This window comes from Drosophila erecta, unplaced genomic scaffold (genome assembly GCF_003286155.1).
Source record: "Drosophila erecta strain 14021-0224.00,06,07 unplaced genomic scaffold, DereRS2 tig00000279-arrow-arrow-pilon, whole genome shotgun sequence".
Lineage (NCBI taxonomy): Eukaryota > Metazoa > Arthropoda > Insecta > Diptera > Drosophilidae > Drosophila > Drosophila erecta.
Genome location: NW_020825216.1, coordinates 1,080,158 through 1,101,750, shown reverse-complemented (window position 1 = coordinate 1,101,750; position 21,593 = coordinate 1,080,158). Strand labels below are relative to the sequence as shown.

At 54.9% G+C, this 21,593-nt stretch overlaps 4 protein-coding genes across 4 annotated transcripts; 2 read left to right on the top strand and 2 right to left on the bottom strand.

The window, feature by feature from the left end:
- Positions 1-254: 254 nt before the first annotated feature.
- Positions 255-4,119, top strand: LOC6551527 (heat shock protein 60A). Its single transcript, XM_015155398.2, has 3 exons — positions 255-423; positions 1,874-3,244; positions 3,307-4,119. The coding sequence occupies exons 2-3, from the start codon at positions 1,874-1,876 to the stop codon at positions 3,655-3,657; spliced, it is 1,722 nt and encodes a 573-aa protein (XP_015010884.1). The 5' UTR covers positions 255-423; the 3' UTR covers positions 3,658-4,119.
- A 25-nt stretch (positions 4,120-4,144) lies between these two features.
- LOC6551526 lies at positions 4,145-16,576 on the bottom strand. The gene is made up of 3 exons (XM_001977133.3): positions 12,618-16,576; positions 7,392-12,558; positions 4,145-7,330 (listed from the first exon to the last, which is right to left on the bottom strand). Exons 1-3 carry the CDS (start codon positions 15,292-15,294, stop codon positions 4,675-4,677), a joined length of 10,500 nt encoding a protein of 3,499 aa, XP_001977169.1. The 5' UTR covers positions 15,295-16,576; the 3' UTR covers positions 4,145-4,674.
- Positions 16,577-16,757: 181 nt separating this feature from the next.
- Positions 16,758-18,713, top strand: LOC6551525 (26S proteasome regulatory subunit 6B). Its single transcript, XM_026982962.1, has 3 exons — positions 16,758-17,061; positions 17,119-17,205; positions 17,495-18,713. The coding sequence occupies exons 1-3, from the start codon at positions 17,038-17,040 to the stop codon at positions 18,614-18,616; spliced, it is 1,233 nt and encodes a 410-aa protein (XP_026838763.1). The 5' UTR covers positions 16,758-17,037; the 3' UTR covers positions 18,617-18,713.
- Positions 18,714-18,781: 68 nt separating this feature from the next.
- On the bottom strand, positions 18,782-21,006 carry LOC6551524 (signal recognition particle receptor subunit alpha homolog). The gene is made up of 3 exons (XM_001977131.3): positions 20,749-21,006; positions 20,044-20,685; positions 18,782-19,962 (listed from the first exon to the last, which is right to left on the bottom strand). The coding sequence occupies exons 1-3, from the start codon at positions 20,863-20,865 to the stop codon at positions 18,874-18,876; spliced, it is 1,848 nt and encodes a 615-aa protein (XP_001977167.1). The 5' UTR covers positions 20,866-21,006; the 3' UTR covers positions 18,782-18,873.
- Positions 21,007-21,593: the final 587 nt, after the last annotated feature.

Here is a 21,593-nt window from a genome sequence, read left to right as displayed (position 1 = left end):
TTCCGATACATTTGGGTAGATACTAGAATATAATTGGATAATAATTGATTGTTGCGTTGTACTTACTTCTTATAATAATATAAATACTAATAATCAATTCTATTCCCTCATATAAATACAAGAGATGCAATTTATCGGTAAAAGATCAAGTGATTATAAAGTTAACTTGCTATGCGAGTCCCCCAAATGAATGGTGATAACATGCGATTGCCCAGAAAGACAATCGATAACCGCCGGCTATTTTCAATGGCCCGCGAACGGTCACACCGATACACATTAAGGTTAGGAAGTTCGGACCGCCTGTGCGCACATTTCGAAGCGAGTAAACTGTGGTGAAGTGAGCTTGTTGTTTCACATCAAATAGAATCGGAAGCGTACGTTTAACTGTCTTGTTAATAATTCGCAGTACCAGTTTAATTCACAGTAAGTTCTACAATTCGATTTCCATCGCCACTACCGCTTTTCCACCTGAATTTCAAGTTTATGTACAAATGCATGTGTGTGTGTGTGTGCCATTCGCGGTTATATAAGAGCGAACAATCTGGCAGATAGCCGGCAAATCGTGTTTCCAGAAGGTTCTGCTCATTGATTACAGCAATGCGTACAATGTCTGCATGGTAGTAAATTATTGTATCCTAATAAGAATTTAGTAAATTCACTTCACACACACACAAGCGGACACATTGGAAAGCTGGTGGAAAATGAGTTGCACATGTTTTCCACTGCTTGCCGGCAATTTCACATTTATCAGAAGGCATTGCATGTGCTGCTACTGCTTGCTCTTTCCCTGCTTTCGTTCCACTCTCGTTTCTCGGGAATCTTGAGTTCATTGAATAACATGCCCTTCGATTTCGGGAGCTATTTGAGTTTCTTTGCCCAAGTGCTGGTTACATAAATCGTTTCTTCTGGAATGCTCGGTGCCGAGATGCCATTGTAGTTCGTTCCACGGGGGGTGGGGTGGGCTGGTCACTGGAAGGAGGGGGCCTGGCCGGTACAGTGAAGTCCCGCTGCTGCAACGAACGGATTTACATAATTGTATAGAGCTTATAATACTACCAAAACTCATTGGTTCTGTTTTTTTTTCTTCAAAATAATGATAATCTGTCCGTCCTTATAAATATCTCGTATTGGGTTGCTTTTACAACTGTTTCATCATTATATTTGTTAAAAACCATAAGTGCTTTTTGTTTCAATTCATCTGTATTGTACATTAATTTGCAATTCAAAAAACATATTTTTTCTGAACAAATGACTTATGCAATTTTCTCAGAGATATTAATTACTTTATGTAATTGTCAAAGCTAGTGATTTTTATAAACAGAAACTATATGTATTTTTATCTGTATTTGTCTTATCCACGTGTTCCCTAAATTAGCGCTTGGATTATGTTGATAATGAATTCTGTGCATTGGGTTTTATTACAAAAATGTATATAATTTTTTCATAATTCGTAATTCTTTTATAATTAACAAATATGTATACATATTTTTTGGAACACGTGCAGCACGCGTTTATGTAATTCCCATAAATATCTTCGATTTTTGCATACAAATTTACAAATGTAGTAGTCTGAATATCCATTGGTTTTACTGTCAGTAGTTTGAGAAGCCCACACGCACAGATTATCAGAAAACTCAAACGATCTGTATGTGTTAAGCTGTGCTCACCTTATTTTCCGAAATTCACATTCGAGAACGAAGACTTCTGACCTTTGACCTGCTGGAAGCACTCTCTTATCAACTAAGAAACCACGGGGTAAACAACGCAAAGCAACCACATCTTAGTGGAACTCTTAAGCAGAACACGTGCTCTGCTTTGCCGGCCATTTGTCACCAACCAATAAACTCAATCCCAATCCTCTGCTCCTCCACAGATGTTCCGTTTGCCAGTTTCGCTTGCTCGCTCCTCCATCAGCCGCCAGTTGGCCATGCGCGGCTATGCGAAGGACGTGCGTTTCGGTCCTGAGGTGCGCGCCATGATGCTCCAGGGCGTCGATGTGCTGGCCGATGCTGTGGCGGTGACCATGGGCCCCAAGGGTCGCAATGTGATCATCGAGCAGTCGTGGGGTTCGCCCAAGATCACCAAGGACGGCGTCACTGTGGCCAAGTCCATTGAGTTGAAGGACAAGTTCCAGAACATTGGTGCCAAGCTGGTTCAGGATGTGGCCAACAACACTAATGAGGAGGCTGGTGATGGCACCACCACGGCCACCGTTCTGGCCCGCGCCATCGCCAAGGAGGGCTTTGAGAAGATCTCCAAGGGCGCCAATCCCGTCGAGATCCGTCGTGGTGTCATGCTGGCCGTTGAGACCGTCAAGGATAACTTGAAGTCCATGTCGCGTCCCGTGAGCACGCCCGAGGAGATCGCGCAGGTGGCCACCATCTCGGCCAACGGCGATCAGGCCATCGGCAACCTCATCAGCGAGGCCATGAAGAAGGTGGGACGCGATGGCGTCATCACCGTCAAGGATGGCAAGACCCTCAACGATGAGCTGGAGGTGATCGAGGGCATGAAGTTCGATCGCGGCTACATCTCTCCCTACTTCATCAACTCATCGAAGGGCGCTAAGGTGGAGTTTCAGGATGCCCTGCTCCTGCTGTCCGAGAAGAAGATCTCATCGGTGCAGAGCATCATTCCCGCTCTGGAGCTGGCCAACGCCCAGCGCAAGCCCCTGGTCATCATTGCCGAGGATATCGATGGTGAGGCCCTGAGCACCCTGGTGGTGAACCGCCTCAAGATCGGTCTGCAGGTGGCTGCCGTCAAGGCTCCCGGATTCGGTGACAACCGCAAGAGCACTCTCACCGACATGGCCATCGCCTCCGGCGGCATTGTCTTCGGCGATGATGCTGATCTCGTCAAGCTGGAGGATGTCAAGGTCAGCGATTTGGGCCAGGTCGGCGAAGTGGTGATCACCAAGGACGACACCCTGCTGCTGAAGGGCAAGGGCAAGAAGGATGATGTGCTCCGTCGCGCCAATCAGATCAAGGAACAGATCGAGGATACCACCTCCGAGTACGAGAAGGAGAAACTGCAGGAGCGTCTGGCCCGCTTGGCCTCCGGCGTTGCCCTGCTGCGCGTTGGTGGCTCCAGCGAGGTGGAGGTCAACGAGAAGAAGGATCGCGTTCACGATGCCCTGAACGCCACCCGCGCTGCCGTCGAAGAGGGAATCGTTCCCGGAGGCGGCACCGCTCTGCTGCGTTGCATTGAGAAGCTGGAGGGTGTCCAGACCACCAATGAGGATCAGGTAAGAACATCTCCTTCTCTCTGCTCTGTTATTCGTATTAATCTGTATGAAATCCCTTACAGAAACTCGGCGTGGAGATTGTGCGTCGTGCCCTGCGCATGCCATGCATGACGATTGCCAAGAATGCCGGCGTTGATGGCGCCATGGTGGTGGCCAAGGTGGAGACCCAGACCGGTGACTACGGCTACGATGCGCTGAAGGGCGAGTACGGCAACCTGATCGAGAAGGGCATCATCGATCCCACCAAGGTGGTGCGCACCGCCATCACAGATGCCTCCGGTGTGGCCTCGCTGCTGACCACCGCCGAGGCTGTGGTTACCGAGATCCCCAAGGAGGATGGTGCTCCAGGCATGCCCGGCATGGGAGGTATGGGCGGCATGGGAGGCATGGGCGGTATGGGTGGCATGATGTAAGCCACTGCCAGTGAGTGGGCGACAGACGGAGAGAGGTGTGATGAGAACCGAAGCCAGTCATGATGCGGAACGATGACGTCGAGCGGCCAGCGGCGAACGCAGCTCATCAGTCAGTCACCAGTCGACGCGAGACCCACCAATATCTCTTACATCGGTGCATCCAGCCGGACTCACACTCACCACCATTTAACTCCGCACACATTCTAATCCTTGATGGAACTTTGTTTTGCTTCGCATTTATCCTTTGGCAAGAGCAGAAACATCAACACACAAACCAATCAATCGGCTGGGTGTGAGCTCGCCGAGACTGCAGCGTTCGCTCCGCCACACGACGTCGCCTCCATTGTGCTCCACGTTTTTTTAACTATTCCTTAACTCTATTTTTTTTTACATGTTATATATGTAAAGATACCGCTAGTTGTAAAATATATTAAATAAAACCGAAGTTAAATTTGAGGAAAACTGGGCATTTGCATCTCTTCGTTCACTATTGGGTTGCCCAAATGAGAATACTATCGTTCTCTTTGGATTCTTGTGCTCAAATTTATATTTGTTGCTTTTTCGCTTTTTTGTTTGTTTTGTTTATTAATTATAAATACATGTAATAAAAAAAAACCTAAATAATGTAACGCTTAGATGTTTAAAAGAAAGAAAAATATGTTGCTTATACTCCGCATACGGTTAATGGGTACGGGGCCAGGAGGTGGCTTTGCTGGCGAGTGGATAGGGGGCACTTGGGTGCTCCCGCTCCAACTGCAGCTCCAGCTCATCCTGATCCTGATCCTGATGCTGATCCCGATTGCGATCCCCTCCTGGCGCCGGCGTTAACGATTAACGATGACACAATGGCAGTACGTATGTGATCGATGGCGGCGATGGGTCGTCGGCTGCCCGCGCCGACTCCGCCCTCGAGGCCTATGGCTATGACTCGTCTGGCAGGAGGCCGTGCTCCTTCCCCAGCTATTGCTGCATCTGGTGACGCTCCACGTCCACCATGTCCGCTCCCGTTACCCACTCCTAGCACTTGCGCTTGGGCGTGCGCCGCTTGACACCGCAGTTGTCCACCTTCTTGCTGCCCTTGGCGATGGCCAACAGCTTCACGAGCTTCTTGTGCGAGTCGCCCACGATCCAGCCGTGCTTCTGGTACTGCTCGTTCTCCTCGAAGTGTTTGCCCGGCGATGGCGACGCCTCCTCCGGCTCCAGCTCCATTCGATCCCCATCCCTCTGCTCGCTGCCTGCTCCTGCGCCGCGGGATCCTCCGTCTGCGGCCTCCGCCTCGTCGTCCACGCGTCCAAACTCGTCGTCGCTGGAGCTGCTCCAGTAGTACAGCTGCTTCTCGCTGGCTGGCCGCTTTCTTCGCGCCGGCGATTGCCGGCTGGTCTGCGATTTCCGCTTGGCCTTCAGATTCTTATTGCTGCTGCTGCTGTTGTTGTTGTTATTGGTGGTGCTGCTGGTCGTGGCGGCGGAGCTGCTCCTGGGATGCGCTGCTGGCGGCAGTGCTTGCTGCTGATTGCTGTGCCGCACCTTGCTTCTCTCCCTTTGGGGTTCCTGTGCAGCTGCGGGCAGTGGTGGTTGTGATTGTGGTTGTGGGGGTGGTGGTGTTGGTGCTGTTGGTTCTTTCTCCGGTTCACTGGCCCTAACTTTGGGCTGCTGCCTGGAGCTGCGTGTCCTGGCTGGTGGCTCCACTTCCGCCTCCGCCGGCACCTCTTCCTCATCCTCCTTACTTTCCTGCACCCTTGACTTTTCATTGGATCGCCTTTTGCGGTTGTTTGTTGTCTTGGCCGCTGGCGTTTTGCTCTTGGCTGCTGCCTTGGACCTTCCCCTAGCAGGGGGAGTTAACACTTCTGACGCTGGCGGAGGCTGGACAGCAGGAGGCACATGTGCTGGTGCAGGCGGCGGTGGCTGGTTTCTTTGCCTAGCACGTGGTTTTGGTTGCTCCGGCTCGGCCGGTGCAGGCTTCTTTTCGCTGGCGCGATTCTTCCGCTTTCCTGTGGTCGCCTGGGGAGTCTGGGCTTTCTTGCTGGCCACAGGTGGAGCAACTGGCTCTGGCTGGGTATTCGCCTCGCTGGTCTTGCGCTTACGCTTCTGTTCCTGTTGTTCCTTCTGCTCGATCAGAGCTATGATGTCCTTGGTGGACAAGAACTCCTCGTACTCATCGGAACTCCAAGTCTCCACCAGTTTCTTGGGACGATTGGTGGCACAACGACGCTTCGACTTGCGCTGTCCCTCGTCGATCAGCTGCTCGATCTCTTCGTGACTCATGCCTAGTTCGGACTGCAGTTTGCTCAAATCCTTGCGTGGCTTGCGATTCGCAGATGAGGAACCAGAGGCAACGGCCTCCACCTTTGATTTCCCCTTTGTCCTAGTCGGTGCGGATTTGTTGGTAGCCTTCTTGGCAGTGCTGGCCGTGGAGTTCTTCGGCTTTCTGCCCGGTGGTAATGCACTGGGTGCTGGCATTGCCGCCGGCGCTGCCGGTGCTGCTGGCGCCGCCATGGGCTCCACCTGATGGTGGTGGTGGTGATGATGATGGTGATGATGGTGCTGCTGCTGCTGTTGATGGTGGTGGTGGTGTGGCTGCATCTGCTGCGGATGATGCCGATCCCAGCTGTCCTGCACCAGTGTGGGTGGAGCCTCCATTTCAGAGGACTTGGCCGCTCCGTTACCGCCACGCAACTCATCGAAGATCTGGTCGAGATTGGCTTGGTTCTTGGGCAGCGCCTTGATCTTCGCCATACCTGGCACCACACTGGGACCCGGAAGCAGTGCCGCCGATGGAGGCGCCGCTGGCGCCGCCTTGGCACTGCTGGCATGCTTGAATATCCGTCCCATGATCAGTGACTTGTTCTCGAACGTTTTGGCCGTGGCCCGGCTAGAACTGCTGCTGCTACTCCGGCTACCCGTCCTGCTGTTATCCGGCGACGAGGACGAGGAGGACGATGAACTGGATGTGGACACGGCACGCACGCCTGCCGGCGGTTGAGCCACTCGCCCTGCAGCGACGACTAAGCCTCTGACCTCTGGTTCTGGCTCCGGATCCACATCGCCATCGCAGCTCAGGGTTCCGAAGTCGTAGTCATCGCGATCCGAGTAGCTGGCCGTCGAGACGCTGTTGTTGTCCTGCTCCTGCAGCAGATTCACGCTCGTCTTAGGCTTCTGGAACGTTATGGGCGCCTTCTCCTCCAGTCCAATGTTCTTGAACGGCCGCTCGGGTATGATAATCCGCCCGGATGCTGGCGGCAGCGTGGCCGAGCTGGCCACACCCGCCGCCGCCTTGATAATTGACGCATGCATGATGGTCTTCGAGGAGGTGGAACTCTGCTGCTGCTCCATCGGGCCCGTCGGCGTTACTGTGGGTGTGCCCGTGCCCGTGGGCGTGGGTGTGGGCGTGGGCGTGTGTTGGTTCGCTGGCGGTAGAGATGTCACCGTTGGAGCCGCCGGCGCAGGCGGCAGATGGGGCAGAAAGTCGCCACCGGGCTTCTCACTTCCCAGCGCAATATCCGCCAATTCCGTTAGCTTGCAGACTCCACGACCCGACTTGGCCAGCTCTAGCATGTCCATCTGCAGGTTCACGTTCTCGTAGCCCTTCATGGCGGCCTTCGTCTTGAAGCGTGACGTGGTGGTGGCCGAGAACTGGGAGACAGCCGAGTAGCTGGGCGAGAGTCGATTGTGGTTGCTGCAAGAGGGTTTCATGGATGAGTGATATTTACTGTGGCATGTGCAAGGTGCTAACTCACGTGGGCGTGGTGGTGGGGGTGACTGCTGGCGGGTTCCGGAACAGCTGTTGGATGACCGGCTGGTGGCACACGGTAGGCGCTGGCTGGGCACCGGGAGCCGGTGCCGTTGCCGGCGCTGGTGTCTCGGCGGGTGGCGGCGGCGAGGGAGAGGGCGATGGAGAGGCTGGAGGTGGCAGGGAAAGCGATGGCGACGCAGGCGGAGGAAGCGACGGCGATGGTGAGGCCGGTGGCGGCAGCGAGGACGATCGAGATGGCGAGGGGGATGCTGGAGGCGGCAGTGGTTGCTTTCTGCTCGCCGTCACGATAACCGAGGTGGTGGCTGGACCTGCTCCGCCGCCGGGATGCGGACGTGGCGTCTCGGCGCTCTTCAGTATATTGCAGCACTCATAGAACAGACGCTCGTCGGGATTGAGATTGAGACGAGAGGCGGTCGGAGCTGTGGGACTGTGCTGGTTGTCGTGCAGCCGCAGACTTGCCTCCGTGATAACATGATGCACTTGCTCTTGCTGCTGCTGCTGCTGTTGCTGATGACGATGCTCCTGCTCCCTCTGCAGCTGCATTCTCTCCTGCTCCTGGACCCTCTGCAGCTCCCGCTCCCGTTCCCTGTCCTGATGGGCCATCTGAGCGGGCACCATGAGAACCGATGCTCTCATCTGCTGCTGAGCTGCCGCCGGCTGCTCCTCCTCATGCTGCACCATCGTCTCGGCTTGGCGTTCCCTCTTGCTTTCCAGATCGTGCGTATCCTGCGGACTGGACGGCGCCGTCTGCGACTGCAGGTACTCCTGGGCAGACACCTTGGACACGTGGGCCAGAGTCATGTTGTGCTTGGACAGCGAGGTGGAAGTGAAGAAGCTTTTGCCGCACAGCTTGCAGCCGTACTTCTCGGCATCCAATTCGCTGCGCTGCGTCCGTTTCTTGGGACGTCGCGTGAGCAGCACACTTCGCCGCCTCCTTCTTCGGCGGCCGCGACCGCCACGTCCCAGATCTTGGGAGTAGCTTGTATACACGCTCATCTCGTCGTCCAGATCCATGTCCATCACCTCGGTGTTGGTGTTGTCGTCGCACATGGAACCGAAGTTCGAGTGCTCATCATTCAGATTCGGAGCACTGCGCACACTCATCGAGGTGGGCGGGCGGTAGTATTTGTCCTGGTCCTGATCCTGATCCTGGTCGGGATCTCCTTCGCCGTCGAACTCGTCGTGGGCAAACTCAAAGTCCTCGTTGGTGGTGGCCGACATGATCTTCTCGTTTACGTTCTTCGCAATCTCCGTGAGGTAGTTGTCATCCTCCTCGGGATTCTCGTTGGTCGCCGCCGCTGTCTGGTCCTTGGGCGGCACCTTGTGCGCCGCCTGCTCCTTGTGTATGTTCTTGTTAAGCCGCGGATCCCTGCTGAAAGTGGCAGCCGGAGGCAGCTGCTCCTGTTTATTCAGCTTACTCTGCTGCTGCCTCGTCAGCTGTTGCTCCCTGGCCACGGCACTGCTCAGGATGCTGGGCCGCAGGATGGAACTGACGGGCAGCTGGGCCTCCATGTTTCCCCCCGACGGCTGCGCCTCCTTGGCCTCCCTGGCCTCCTTGGCCAACAGCTGCTTCTCGATGCCAATGGAAAAGGACTCCAGCGAGGATTTGAGCAGACTGATATTCTCATTGGTGGCCTTGCCACCAACACCACCAACTCCGCCAGCCTTGCCCCTTCGATAATAGCAACTCTGGCGACGCTTTGGCCTGCCGCGCACGGGAAGATTGGCTGGTGACTCCGCCACTGTATCGGCCGCCTCCTTCTTCGCCAGCTTCGCGGCAGCCGCGGAGGATGGTCCTAGAGCGGCATTCCGCTTGGTGCTGGACATCAGCAGCATTCCGGTGAGCAACAAGTCCTCGCTTTTCTCGTACGCCAGATTCTCCAGCTTCTTGAGATTATCCCTGCGGGCATTGTCGATCTTAAAGCTTTCCAGCAATTGATCGGCCACAATGGCGGCCAGTTCGTTCTTTCGCCGACGACGTTGCTTCTTTTTGGCGGGCAGCTCCTCATCCTCCTTGACCGGCGGAGGCTCATCAGCTGGCGTCGCCGCCGTTGGTATTGGCTGCTCCGATTGGGCGAGGCTGTGGAAGCCCGACGAGGTATTGTTGTTCAGATTGCTGCTGTGCTCCTCCATCAGGGAGCTGCAGTTCGTCTCCGCCATCGTGGTGGGCGGTGGTGTCGCTGTGCGCGTTGGCAGTGGCACGGCGGGCGCCACCGAGATGACGGAGACAGGCACTGGTGCAGAAACAGACGCATCCGGCTGCGGCAGGCTCACTGGCTCTGGATCCGGCGATTCCGGAGACTCCACTGGCGGAGTAGCTGCCGAAATGGGCGTGGGGTTGGTGGCCATTACAATTGTGGTTTCCACCTTGTTTTCCCTGAGACTCGTCATGGGATCTTGAACATGAACGGGAAGTTGGGGCACGACAGCAGCGGGTGTCGGAGCTGTGATTGCGTCCGGCAGCGGTGGCATCTCTCCTTTCGCATCGCCATTCACCGGCAGCGGGATGCACTTCTGCAAGGATGCAGCCGGCAGAGTTTCCTCCAAGGCGAGCAGGGCGGAGCGACAGTCGATGGTTCGCGATCGCATGGAACGCTTCTTAGGCGTCAGATTCTTGACAGGCACAGGCTGCGGAGCAGTTGCCGCTGGCACCAGGGCAGCAGGAGGAGCACCAATGGCTAAAATAGCATTTACAGGTAGGGATTTGTCCAGGGTTGCCGGCGAAAGCACTTCCGCGGAGAGTTGCAACGGCATGATGCAGTTGCTCGACTTGGGAGGCGGCTCCTCCAGCTTTTCCCTTTCCTTCTCCCTCTCCTTTTCGCGTTCCCTCTCTCTTTCCTTTTCCTTCTTGGCCTGCTGCTCCTCCTCATCGTCGTCCGGAAAGCTCGCTTGCACAGCCATGATCACCGAGTTGATCGCATCGTCGATATGGTTGTTGACCACTTCATCCATGCGAGGACACGCCTTGGCCTGGCCCTTTCCGTGATCCTTTTTGGAACTGCCCGTTCCCTCCGTTGAGCGCTTCTTGCCACCCGAGCTCTTGACGGGATGAACGGGCGGTGCAACCGCTGCGGACACCGAAACTGGTGGCGGACCACTGGAGGTCACCACCACACCAGTGCCAGGATTGCGCACCTGTGGGATCTTGAGCAGGTCCAAGTTGGAGTAATAGTGCGAGGCCAGTGGTGCCGGCACTCCGCCTGGCATGGGCAGCTGGCAAGGCACTGGAGCACCTCCACCTGGCGTCGCAAGTACTGCACCACCTGGCTGCGTTTGCGGCGCCAGCGCATTTGCGCCCGTCACCAAGGGCAGTGGCACCAGTGGCATTGGCAACTCTTGCTGCATTCTTGGCGGCGGCACTGGTGACGGTTTCCTGCTCGACTTCTTTGACAGATCCAGCGGCTCCATTTCCATGTCCAAGCCGATCAGATTTCGGGCCTCGAATCCACTGATCGTCTGCCTCCTAGCGGGCATACCGCCCGCTCGATGATGCGGCAATCCGACAAGTCCCGGATCGCCCGTGGTGCCAGAAATCAAGGGCTTTTGGAGCACTCCCCGCTGACTGGTCAGGTTCAGCGGCTGATGATCCGCCATCACGTACATGGCTGTGGGAGCGGGATTGGGATTTGCAGGCGCCTGCAGTTGGGGCATATATAGCGGCAGCTTGGGCAGCATGTTGACATTCATTGGCACTGGCATACTCTGCATTCCCAACGGCATTGCCACGGGCACAGGCACAGGCACAGGCACGAGAGGAACGGCCACGGGAACGGGCGCTGGATTCGGAGTCGGCACAGGCAGCGTCGGCTCCAGCGGAGGATACTGTTTCAGGGCGGCCAACGAAGCAGGCGGTTTTGGTGGTGGGGCGCCCATCTGTTTGGCCGCCGCCTTGGTTGGCGTTCGCCTCGTCGGTGGATGAACCACAGCAGTGGCGACTGGCGGAGGAGCAGGTGCAGTGACTGGCAGAGGAGCAAATGTAGCGACTGGCAGAGGAGCTGGTGGCACGACTGGTGGTGGAGGAACCGGCGCAGGCACTGGCATGCTGGTAAATATGGGAGGCTGCAGAACTGGAGGAGTAGGAGCGGCAATCATAGTGGGTGCAGCAACTGCAGGGGGTGGAACTGCAGATGGTGTGGCCACTGCTTCTGGCAGCTGCACGGTCGGTGCTGTCCGCACCTGGGTCGGCTCCACCACGGACTCTGGTGTGGCATCCACTTTGATTATGCGCCGTGACACCGCCTTGCGTTTGGGCGTCTTTGGCTGCACTCGCTCCTTTTCGGCGACGACAGCGGCTGCAGGTGACTCCACTAGTTTCGATGTCTTGTCGTGCACTTCAGCTGGCTTATCCAGCTGGACTTGGTCCTTTTCCTTTTCCAGCGGCGCCGGCGGAGGCACTTGCTCCGTTTTGAGCTTCTCCTCCAGTTTGCCGGTGAGCATGGCTATGCAGTCGCTAATCCTCTTGCTGCGCTTTACAGTCGAATTGGGCGTCGCCAAGCGATTGGTGCCGGAGAAGGGTGAAGCCACGGCTGCAGCAGCTGGCGAGGATTTGGTGGCCGGCGCTGGGGTAGTGGGCGGTGTGGGCATTAGCTGTTTGCTGGGAGTGGGCGACGCGGGCTCCGATTCATGAATGCAGGCAGGTGGAGCAGCTGCCTCCGAAAGAGTTTGTGGCAGCTCCAGCCGCAAGGATGGCTTTTCCTCAGCGGGAGATCGTGACTTGGCAGTGACTGTCGGTGCGGGCGGTTTTGTCTCCGGCTTGGTTGGCATTTGATTCGATTCCACTGAAGCCGGCGGTTCTGGCGGAGATTTGACCTTCTCAAGCTTGGCCTTCTGCTGCTGCTGGTGCTGCTGCTTTTGTTGTTGCTGTTTTTGCTTGCGGCGACTGCGCTGCTGCTGTGCGGCGACAGCGGCGGCCGAGGAGCCGGTGGCCACCACAGATGACCGCGAACGGGATCTGGTGGTGCGCAGCAGGTGCTGATTGTAGATTCTCTTGGTGCTGGTGCGCTGTTGCTTAGATTTCGACTTGACCAGCGACTTGGCCATAGACTTGGCCTTGTTCTTGGCCTTGCGCTTGGCCTTATTGTCCACGGGAAAGATCTTCTTGCAGATGCGCTTGGCGGGCAGGTTCTCCAGCATTTTCCGAATGGATTCAGCTGAAAATGGTTAATATTTAAACGTGGTAAGGGAACTCTGAAACTCATAGAACACTCACCATCGCTGGGTCTTTGGCGTGGCGAGTTCTTCAACTTGGATGAACTAGACACGCTCTCCTCGCCCTCCGCCTCCGCCTCACCATCGCCTTCCCCCTCGGCATCGCCATCGCCCGTTCCCTCCTCCACTTCCACCTCCAGCTTTTCTTTCTTGCGGGCGGAGAGCTGCTTGAGCGGCTTCTTGGAGAAGGCACGTCGCTTTTTGGTGCCGCAGTAGTAGCGATACTTGCGCTTCTTGGCCAGCGACCACACATAGTCGCCGGAGCAGTCCAACATGTGGCGGTAGAGATCCATGAGGCCGCTGCACTTGCGGCCGCACTTGGTGCAGCTGGAAGGAGCGGACGAGGAGGACGACAGCGTTGTGGTGGCAGCGGAGGAGGTGCAGGTGGAGTTGGACATCGAGGTGCGGGCGGTGGAGAGCAGCGTGGAGGCGGAGGATGAGCTGGGCGAGCAGGACGACGATGAAGAGGCATTGCACGATCCCGAGGCCGGTGATGGTTGTTGCTGTTCCATTGCCGAGAGCGGAGTGGGCGTCGACACCTCGTATGACGAGCGCGAGGAGGCAGATGACCTGGTCTCCTCCTCCGGTTGCACCTGCTCCTGCTTGGGCTGCTGCACTGTTGCGGCCGGCGCAGTCTGCGGACACCGGATGCAGTTGCCCGCGGCGGCAAAGCGTCCCAGTGCCCGTTTCGGGATGAAGAGGTGGCGCAGCAGATTGCCGGCCAGCAGCTCACGTCCCACGACCTCGTAGTGCGTGGCGTAGATGTGCGAGTGGCGGAAGGTCTTGTGCTCCTCCAGCGACTTGCGCTGGTCGAACTTGGCGCCGCAACAGATGCACAGGTAGAGCCGCGGCCGTGCCCACTCGCCACTGAGCACGACGGCCTTTCGGTTCCTGCTACGCTCTCGATGGTCCCTGTCCCGTTCCCGCTGCCGATCTTCATCGCTGGTCCCGCTTCGCGGCTGAAGCTGCAGCAGGGAGAGGAAACTCTCGTCGGCAAAGGTCTGCGGCAGCAGTTCGTCACCGGGATGCGAGTCCGGGCCCTCATCCTCCTCCTCATTCTCGCACTTGATGACCGCCTGCTCGTTCTGCTCCAGGATGATGTGCGGCAGCAGGCGGTGGTCCAGGATGAGATTGAGCTGCTCCAGCAGGCGGCGCTGCTCCTGGTTCTGCTCCTCCGCCAATGAGAGCGAGAGATCGTGCTTCTGGCGCATTGTCAGCTGCGTCCACATGTCCAGCTTGGAGAGATCGCGCAGTCCCAAGTAGTTTGGCTGCTTTAACTTCTTCACCAACCGACCGCCCTCGTTGATCAGCGTGAACTTCTTGACGTAGTCCCACTTCCACTTCCAGCTGTGCTTCGTGTGCGGTCTCCGGCGGAATTTGGCCAGCGGCAACAGTTCCCCCGTCCCGCCAAATTGATCCACGGTCAGCAGCGTGGGATAGGAAGCGCCGCCAGGTCCCAGCTGGCTGGGTCCGTGCAGCATGATGAGGTCCGGCTTCTGGGATGTGGACGACGACGAAGATGACGTCGCAGAAGACGTGAACAGCCGTCCGTCGAGGTAATTCTGGAGGTTGTGACGCACATTAAAGATCACATCCTTGTAGAACTTGTCATCGAACACTGAGTTGGCGACGGAGGCGGAGGATGAGACGCAGGCCATGCTGGCTGGCAGCCGGAAGACTGCATCCGGATTGACAGCTTCCTGCAGAGCCATAGTTCCACCTGCAGCGGTCTGCTGATGTGACTGCGGCTGTTGATGCTGATTCTGTTGCTGTCGCTGCGCCGCTGCCCGACTGCTACTCCGTGATTTGCTGCTGGGCGTGGCAAGGGGCGGCGGCTCCTCCTCCTTGCGCTGGTTTCGATTCCGATGGCTGGGCAGACGGTTCTGGGTAAGACCGAGTCGAAAGAGCACCGGTTCGTCGGCACCCATCAGACCCGGCTTGGGGACATGGCCATCCTCCGGATGCTGCAGCGGGTGCTGCTGGCGCTGGTGTCCTAACAGGTGATCAGCGTCCTGGAACCGCAGGCGACACGGCTGACAGCCGAAATACTTGTCCGCATGCTGCTCGCTAAGGTGCTGGAACAGCTGCTCCAGATGCTTGGCCGGGAGGCAGATCTGCGGGGGCGTGGCCTGGCGACGATTTCCCTGCTGGCTACACCACTGGCAGCCGGGGAAGCCGCCGGCGGGATGGGAATTAGAGCTGGTGGAACGACCGCTGCAGCGTCGCTCTTGCCGCTCGGTGTGGAACTTGTCCACATGCTTGGCCTGCAGCTTGCCGGAGGTGAACTTCCTATCACAGTACAGACACAGGACCTTCGAGTGCGCGGCTCCACCCATGCCGGCGGCCTCTTCCCGCTCCCGCTCGCGCTCCCTCTCCCGTTCTCGTTCCCGTTCCTCCGTCATCTGATGCAGCTTCTCCACCAAACGCGGCAGCCGCTCCAGCGGCAGGCTGCAGATCAGCGAGAGCGGCTCCGCCACAGACTGATCCTCGTGCGGCTCCACCTCTTCCTGTTCCGCGTCCACATCTTCCTCCTGCCGGGTCTGCCGTTTCTTGCGTGGATTGGGTGCGACAGCGGCCGAGGCTGGGGCCGTTGCCGGTCCAATTGGATTCTTGCCGTTGACCTGCTCCTCCGAGAACTTGAATCCACGGCGCAGGCCGAAGCGCGACATGGTCTTCATGTGGAGGCCACTGGGTCGTCCGTGGTTGCGTTGCACAAGTTAACTGCTTCGCCACTCCTGCAAGCAGTACGTAGCACGCACACTGCTTCGTTCTTCCTTCTTCTTTTTGTTGACAAATAAACCGCAAGAAGCAGCGAAAACAAAAACTACTCGCACACACACACACACGCACACACTCGCACGCACACCTGCTCAATTGGAAATTATACAATAAACATTTTCAGCTCCTCGAATTGATCTCTCTCTCTCTGTTATCAGGATGTATTGTTTTGGCCAACAGCTATAGCATCACTACCACTCCACAACACCACACTTTCCACTTGGATTTCTTGATCTTGACTTGGTCTCTCCTGCCTTTCGATACGTTCCGTTTCGTTTCGTTTTGTTCTGTTTCGTTTCGTTGTATTGCACTGTATTCCGGGATTTCACGAGATTGCTTTCCGTTTTGTTGTTTTGTTCTTTTCGCTGTTTTTCGCTTGGATGAGGACCAGACCAGACCAGGAGCGGTACCGGATCCGTATCAGTGCATTGCATTTAACCACGGCATTGCAGCTCGCCCAGCAGTGTAACGCATTCAATTTTCCCTGGCCGTGCTTTCCACCCTAACAACTGCGTTAGGAGGTATCTAACGTTTAGACCAAATCGATGCGTGCGTACGGCGCAGAGGGGTCGGTGGCGCGGGCGAAGGAGGCGGGGCACGGCAGCAGGACAACGACGACGACGACCACGATACTTTTTGGGAAACGTACTCGGAATCGGAATCGTACTCGGAATCGCACTCGTACTCGTTTTCTTTCCCGTTCTGAAGCTAGCGATATTGGGCAACCGATTTTTCGGCGACGGCGGCGGCATTATCAGCCATCGAATTGTGCTATATAAACAGCAAATTCGATTTCACTGTCCTCCCAGCGCTCGTGTGTGTATATATTTGGTTCGTTCGCACACGCACACACAGCAGCAGGAGCGACCGAAACGTTAAATGTGTGTGTTTTTCTTCTTTTTTTTTCTTATGGGAAATCGAAATCGCGTCAAAATGGTTGGGTTTGCCAGTGTGTACACACTTGTCTCGCTGGCGAGGAAAGTACTCGAACTATCGATAGTTGCGTCTCTAGCAGCAATACTTTGGCATCGTTCTCAGTGAATTACTTATGAAAACTTGTAAATTTATTCATTACCATGCAGACGGCGTGCATTGTTAATCGTTTTTGGTTGTATAACATCTAACAGCAGCTATTGTTCTAATCAGAGCTGGTATATATCGCAAAATTTACAGACAGCTGATTTTTCTCATCACTATTTACAAAAAAAATACTTTTTTGATTTTAGTTGAAAAACATGACTTGTGATTTAGATTTTAATTTATATACAACTCTAGTTCTACAGGTTAAGTGGAGTAATGGAGTTATACGTATTTGGTGTTTTGTCCTCTAAAATCTTATTATCCAATAAATTTCTTATCGAAATTGCATTTATCGAAATAAATATTCAAAATAAGATACTCTTTTCTGCATAAATCAATTGAAAAAGTACCAGATTTTACTATTCGATAAGTAAATGGCCCCATCGATGTCATCTATCATCGATAGATCCCACGAGAATTTATAGCGCCCAGGGCTGCCACCCCGTCGCAGTGCTGTCTTGTTTTTGACGAGTCATTTGTTGGGGACAATACGCTAAAAACGTCTGAAGCGAAGATAGGCATTGCGGAATACAACATAAGAAAAATATATTAAAGGAAACAACATGGACGCACTGATAGCGGAGAAGGTGCGTAGTTGTTGTATCACCGCCTGGACAGGCTACTAATAATTCCTTCTCCCCCAGCACGACGAGCTCTTCGACTTGAAGCCGAAAGATGCGCACAGTTCCCTGGACGAACTGGACATGGAGGATCTCTACGTGCGCTACAAGGTGAGTCGTCCAGTCAAAGGTATTAGAATAACAAGATGCGTAGCGCTATAGAGCTGGCTCCAGGCTCTCCAGGCCACTGTAAGTGTGCCCACGTATGTATGCTCATGTGTTGTAAATTTAACAAAATGGGCAACTTTATAAGTTTATGGACCTTAAATCTAAAAATTATATTTAAAATGGCTCCACAGTGGGAAAACAATGTATGGCCGTTACCTTTATTGTTATTCCAATGTCTTTGGTCCAGTGGCGTTCCGTTTGACCATCCATCTAATCGCCCGTTGTATTGTAGAAACTGCAAAGGACTTTGGAATTCATTGAGGTCCAGGAGGAGTACATCAAGGACGAGCAGCGGAACCTGAAGAAGGAGTACCTGCACGCCCAGGAGGAGGTGAAGCGCATCCAGTCGGTGCCACTGGTCATTGGCCAGTTCCTGGAGGCCGTCGATCAGAACACTGGCATTGTGGGTTCCACCACCGGCTCCAATTACTATGTGCGCATCCTGTCCACCATCGATCGGGAGCTGCTGAAGCCCTCCGCCTCGGTGGCCCTGCACAAGCACAGCAACGCCCTGGTGGACGTGCTGCCGCCAGAGGCGGATAGCTCCATTTCGATGCTGCAGCCGGATGAGAAGCCCGATGTTAGCTATGCGGACATTGGTGGCATGGACATGCAGAAGCAGGAGATCCGTGAGGCAGTCGAACTGCCTCTGACTCACTTCGAGCTGTACAAGCAGATCGGTATTGATCCGCCGCGCGGTGTGCTTATGTACGGTCCGCCAGGATGCGGCAAGACCATGTTGGCCAAGGCGGTCGCCCACCACACAACGGCCTCGTTCATACGCGTGGTCGGCTCGGAGTTCGTGCAGAAGTACCTCGGCGAGGGACCGCGCATGGTGCGCGACGTGTTCAGGCTGGCCAAGGAGAACGCACCGGCCATCATCTTCATTGACGAGATCGACGCCATTGCCACGAAGCGTTTCGATGCGCAGACGGGCGCCGATCGTGAGGTGCAGCGCATCCTGCTCGAGCTGCTCAACCAAATGGACGGCTTCGATCAGACCACCAACGTTAAGGTGATCATGGCCACTAACCGGGCTGACACACTGGATCCCGCTCTGCTGCGACCTGGTCGACTGGATCGTAAGATTGAGTTCCCGCTGCCCGATCGCCGCCAGAAGCGACTCGTCTTCTCCACCATCACTTCAAAGATGAACCTCAGCGAGGACGTCGATTTGGAGGAGTTTGTGGCGCGGCCGGACAAGATATCCGGCGCCGATATCAACGCCATTTGCCAGGAGGCGGGCATGCACGCGGTGCGTGAGAATCGTTACATCGTCTTGGCCAAGGACTTCGAGAAGGGCTACAAGAACAACATCAAGAAGGACGAGCAGGAGCACGAGTTCTACAAATAGATTAGCCACACACTTTTCCTGCCCATTTGTCCCCAACACTAAACTCTTCTTTGTACGCCTAAAGTTATACCATTAATAAAAACATCTTGTATTCGAAGTGCTTAGTTGTCGAAATCCAAAACCAATCCAGTGGGATCAGGCACCCAGGCACCCGCAGGCATAGCATTCAATTTATATCAAGCACTGTATTTGATGCGGTCAAAAGAGTGGATGCAAACAAGGAGCATTGGAAGGATCAGACGGAGGAAGGGAGACGGCTACTTCATCAGGGAGTTGACCACGGCGTTAACGTTGATGGCCTTTAGGTCGGCATACGTTTGACCCGTGCCCACGAACACTATTGGCTGGCCGGTGATGTAGGTCATGGAGATGGCGGCGCCCACCTTGTCGTCGATGGTGTCGAACTTGGTCAGCACGATGCCGTCGATGATGTGCGGGTTCTCGTTGGATGAGTAATCGGCCAGCGATTGGTTGAACTTGACCAACTGGTCGACGGCTTCGTTGCCCACCAGTGCCTCGCCCACGAAGAGCACCAGATCCGGATTGTTCACCTTGATCAGCTTGGACAGCGAACGCATCAGCGGCTCATTGTCCTGCATGCGTCCGGCGGTGTCCACCAGTACGACATCCACCCGTGTATCGTGGGCAAACTTGATGGCCTCCATGGCAATGCCGGCGGCATCCTTGCCGTACCCCTTCTCGTACAGCTGCACCATCGTGCGTCCGTCGTGCTTGGCCGCCGGATGCAGGGCGTTCAGATGGCGGGTGTGTGTGCGGAGCTGCTCGACGGCACCGGCGCGGAACGTATCGCAAGCGGCGATCAGAACGTTAAAATCGTTCTCAATTAGCCAGAAGCAGATCTTGGCCAGGTTGGTGGACTTGCCCACGCCATTAACGCCGCAGAAGATGATCGTGTACGGACGGCCGTTGCGCTTCGATTCGAGGGCATCGCGAATGATATCGATGCGCCGTTTCGGGGAGAGAATCCTCACCAGCGACTGCGTGAGGGCCTCCTTCACCTGGCTGGCGATGCTGTCGAAGGTGCCCATTTGCTTGCCATCCAGACTGGTAGCCACCGAGTCGCACAGCTTGGCCGCTATCTCTGTTGCCACGTTCTTCGATATTAGATGGTCGCGCATCTTATCCAGCGCCGGCTGCAGATCCGCCAGCGACATGGTCTTGGCGCCCACAATGCCCTTGAAGTAGGAAAGCAGGCCGCCGCGTTTGATCTTCTTGGACTGCACCTGCTCCTCCTGCTGCTCCTCAGAGGAGTCCTCTTCGCTGTCAGCCTCGTCGTCGCTCTCCACGTCCAAGTCGCGGATGACGCCCTGCATTGTGCCCACCAGCTGCCATTTAAAGAATAATAAGAGTTCTTATTTTCACTTCGAACAGCAGAGTTTGATTCGCAGAAAGTGAAAGTTACTCACCTCGCTGTTGATGTTCTGGTACTGCACATCCTCGGGCGTATCCTTGGAGCGATCGAGTATGACGGCGTCCTTGGAATTACCGCCCAGATCCCAGACGCGTGGCTTCTTTCCGGCCTTCTCGGAGGCGGGCTTGCTGGGTTTGGAATCGCTGGGCGAGGTCTTCTTTGTGGGCGTGAGCTTCTCGCGCAGCTTGCGCCGATTCTCCTTGATGATGTCGTCCATAGAACGCGTCGTTGGTGACGAGGGCTGTGACTTGGACGGTGGCGGGCTCTCCTGGATGTTGACCCGCTTCTCGACCGGCTTCTTGTCGTCCTGAATCATCGAGGCGACGGTCTTCTTCGACTTCTGTGACTCGTTGTAGGAGCGCATGGTTTTTGGTGCTTTCACTTGCTTGGCGGACGCCTCCTCCGCCGCGCCGAGCACACGCTGGTACTCCCGATCGAAGTCGTAGTCATCGCCCAGACGTATATCGCCGTACTTCTCCTTGAAGGCCACCTGCATGTCGGCCAGGAATCCATCCAGGTAGTTCAGTTTGATCACCTTCTGGAAAATGGCCGCGTAGACCAGGTCCAGTTCGTTGTCCAGCTTAAACTGCACGGCCAGGTGGTCCTCCTCGAAGTACTTGGCCTCTGTGTTGCGCTCCTGCAGCCCCACAAACCATTAGTGCCCATCCTCAGCCACATCCAAAACCATCCATTCACTCACCTCCAGGATGACGCCACGTATCAGGCTGTTGATGCAGGAGGCGAAGCTGCTCCCGGACGCGTTCGAGTGCCACAGCACCACGCCGCCCTTGGTGAATATCACCACAAAGTCCAACATTTTAGCTACGCTACCGATCCGTCAGAGTGAACAACGACACAACCTACGTGCATTGCATTTGCATCAAATCAAAAGTTGCCACACGTTCCACGTCACTTCTCTAGTGATGGCACCGCGCTCGATATGTCTGCGCGTTATCGTTATCGAAGGCTGTCACATTCGAATTTCGAGATACCGTTAATTATACAAAAATTCATTTGATCAACAAATAAATATAAAAGTAACCATTATTGAACTGAATAAAACTGGATCCAAGCAATAACTATGTGTTCCGACAGTAAGTTAAATATTCTTCAGTCTTTCATTAAGACAATTTTTACTACTTTGTGCAAGTAACACATACACTGCATGCATGCATGCATGCATACATACATACATACATGCATACATGCATGCATGCATACATACATACATACATACATACATACATACATACATACATACATACACACATACATACATACATACATACATAAATACATACATACATACATACATACATACATACATACATACATACTTACTTACTTACTTACTTACTTACATACTTACATACACCGCGGTACATACACTACACTCACTGAGATGACTTGAACTATTTTGCGACTCTAAAGTAGAAGACATGCTACAGTCTTCACTAGAACTAGTTGGGAATTATAAGACTACAAGACAATATTTTTCCCAAACAATTATTAACAGCGGCAATAACAGTGTGTTCCGTCAGTAAG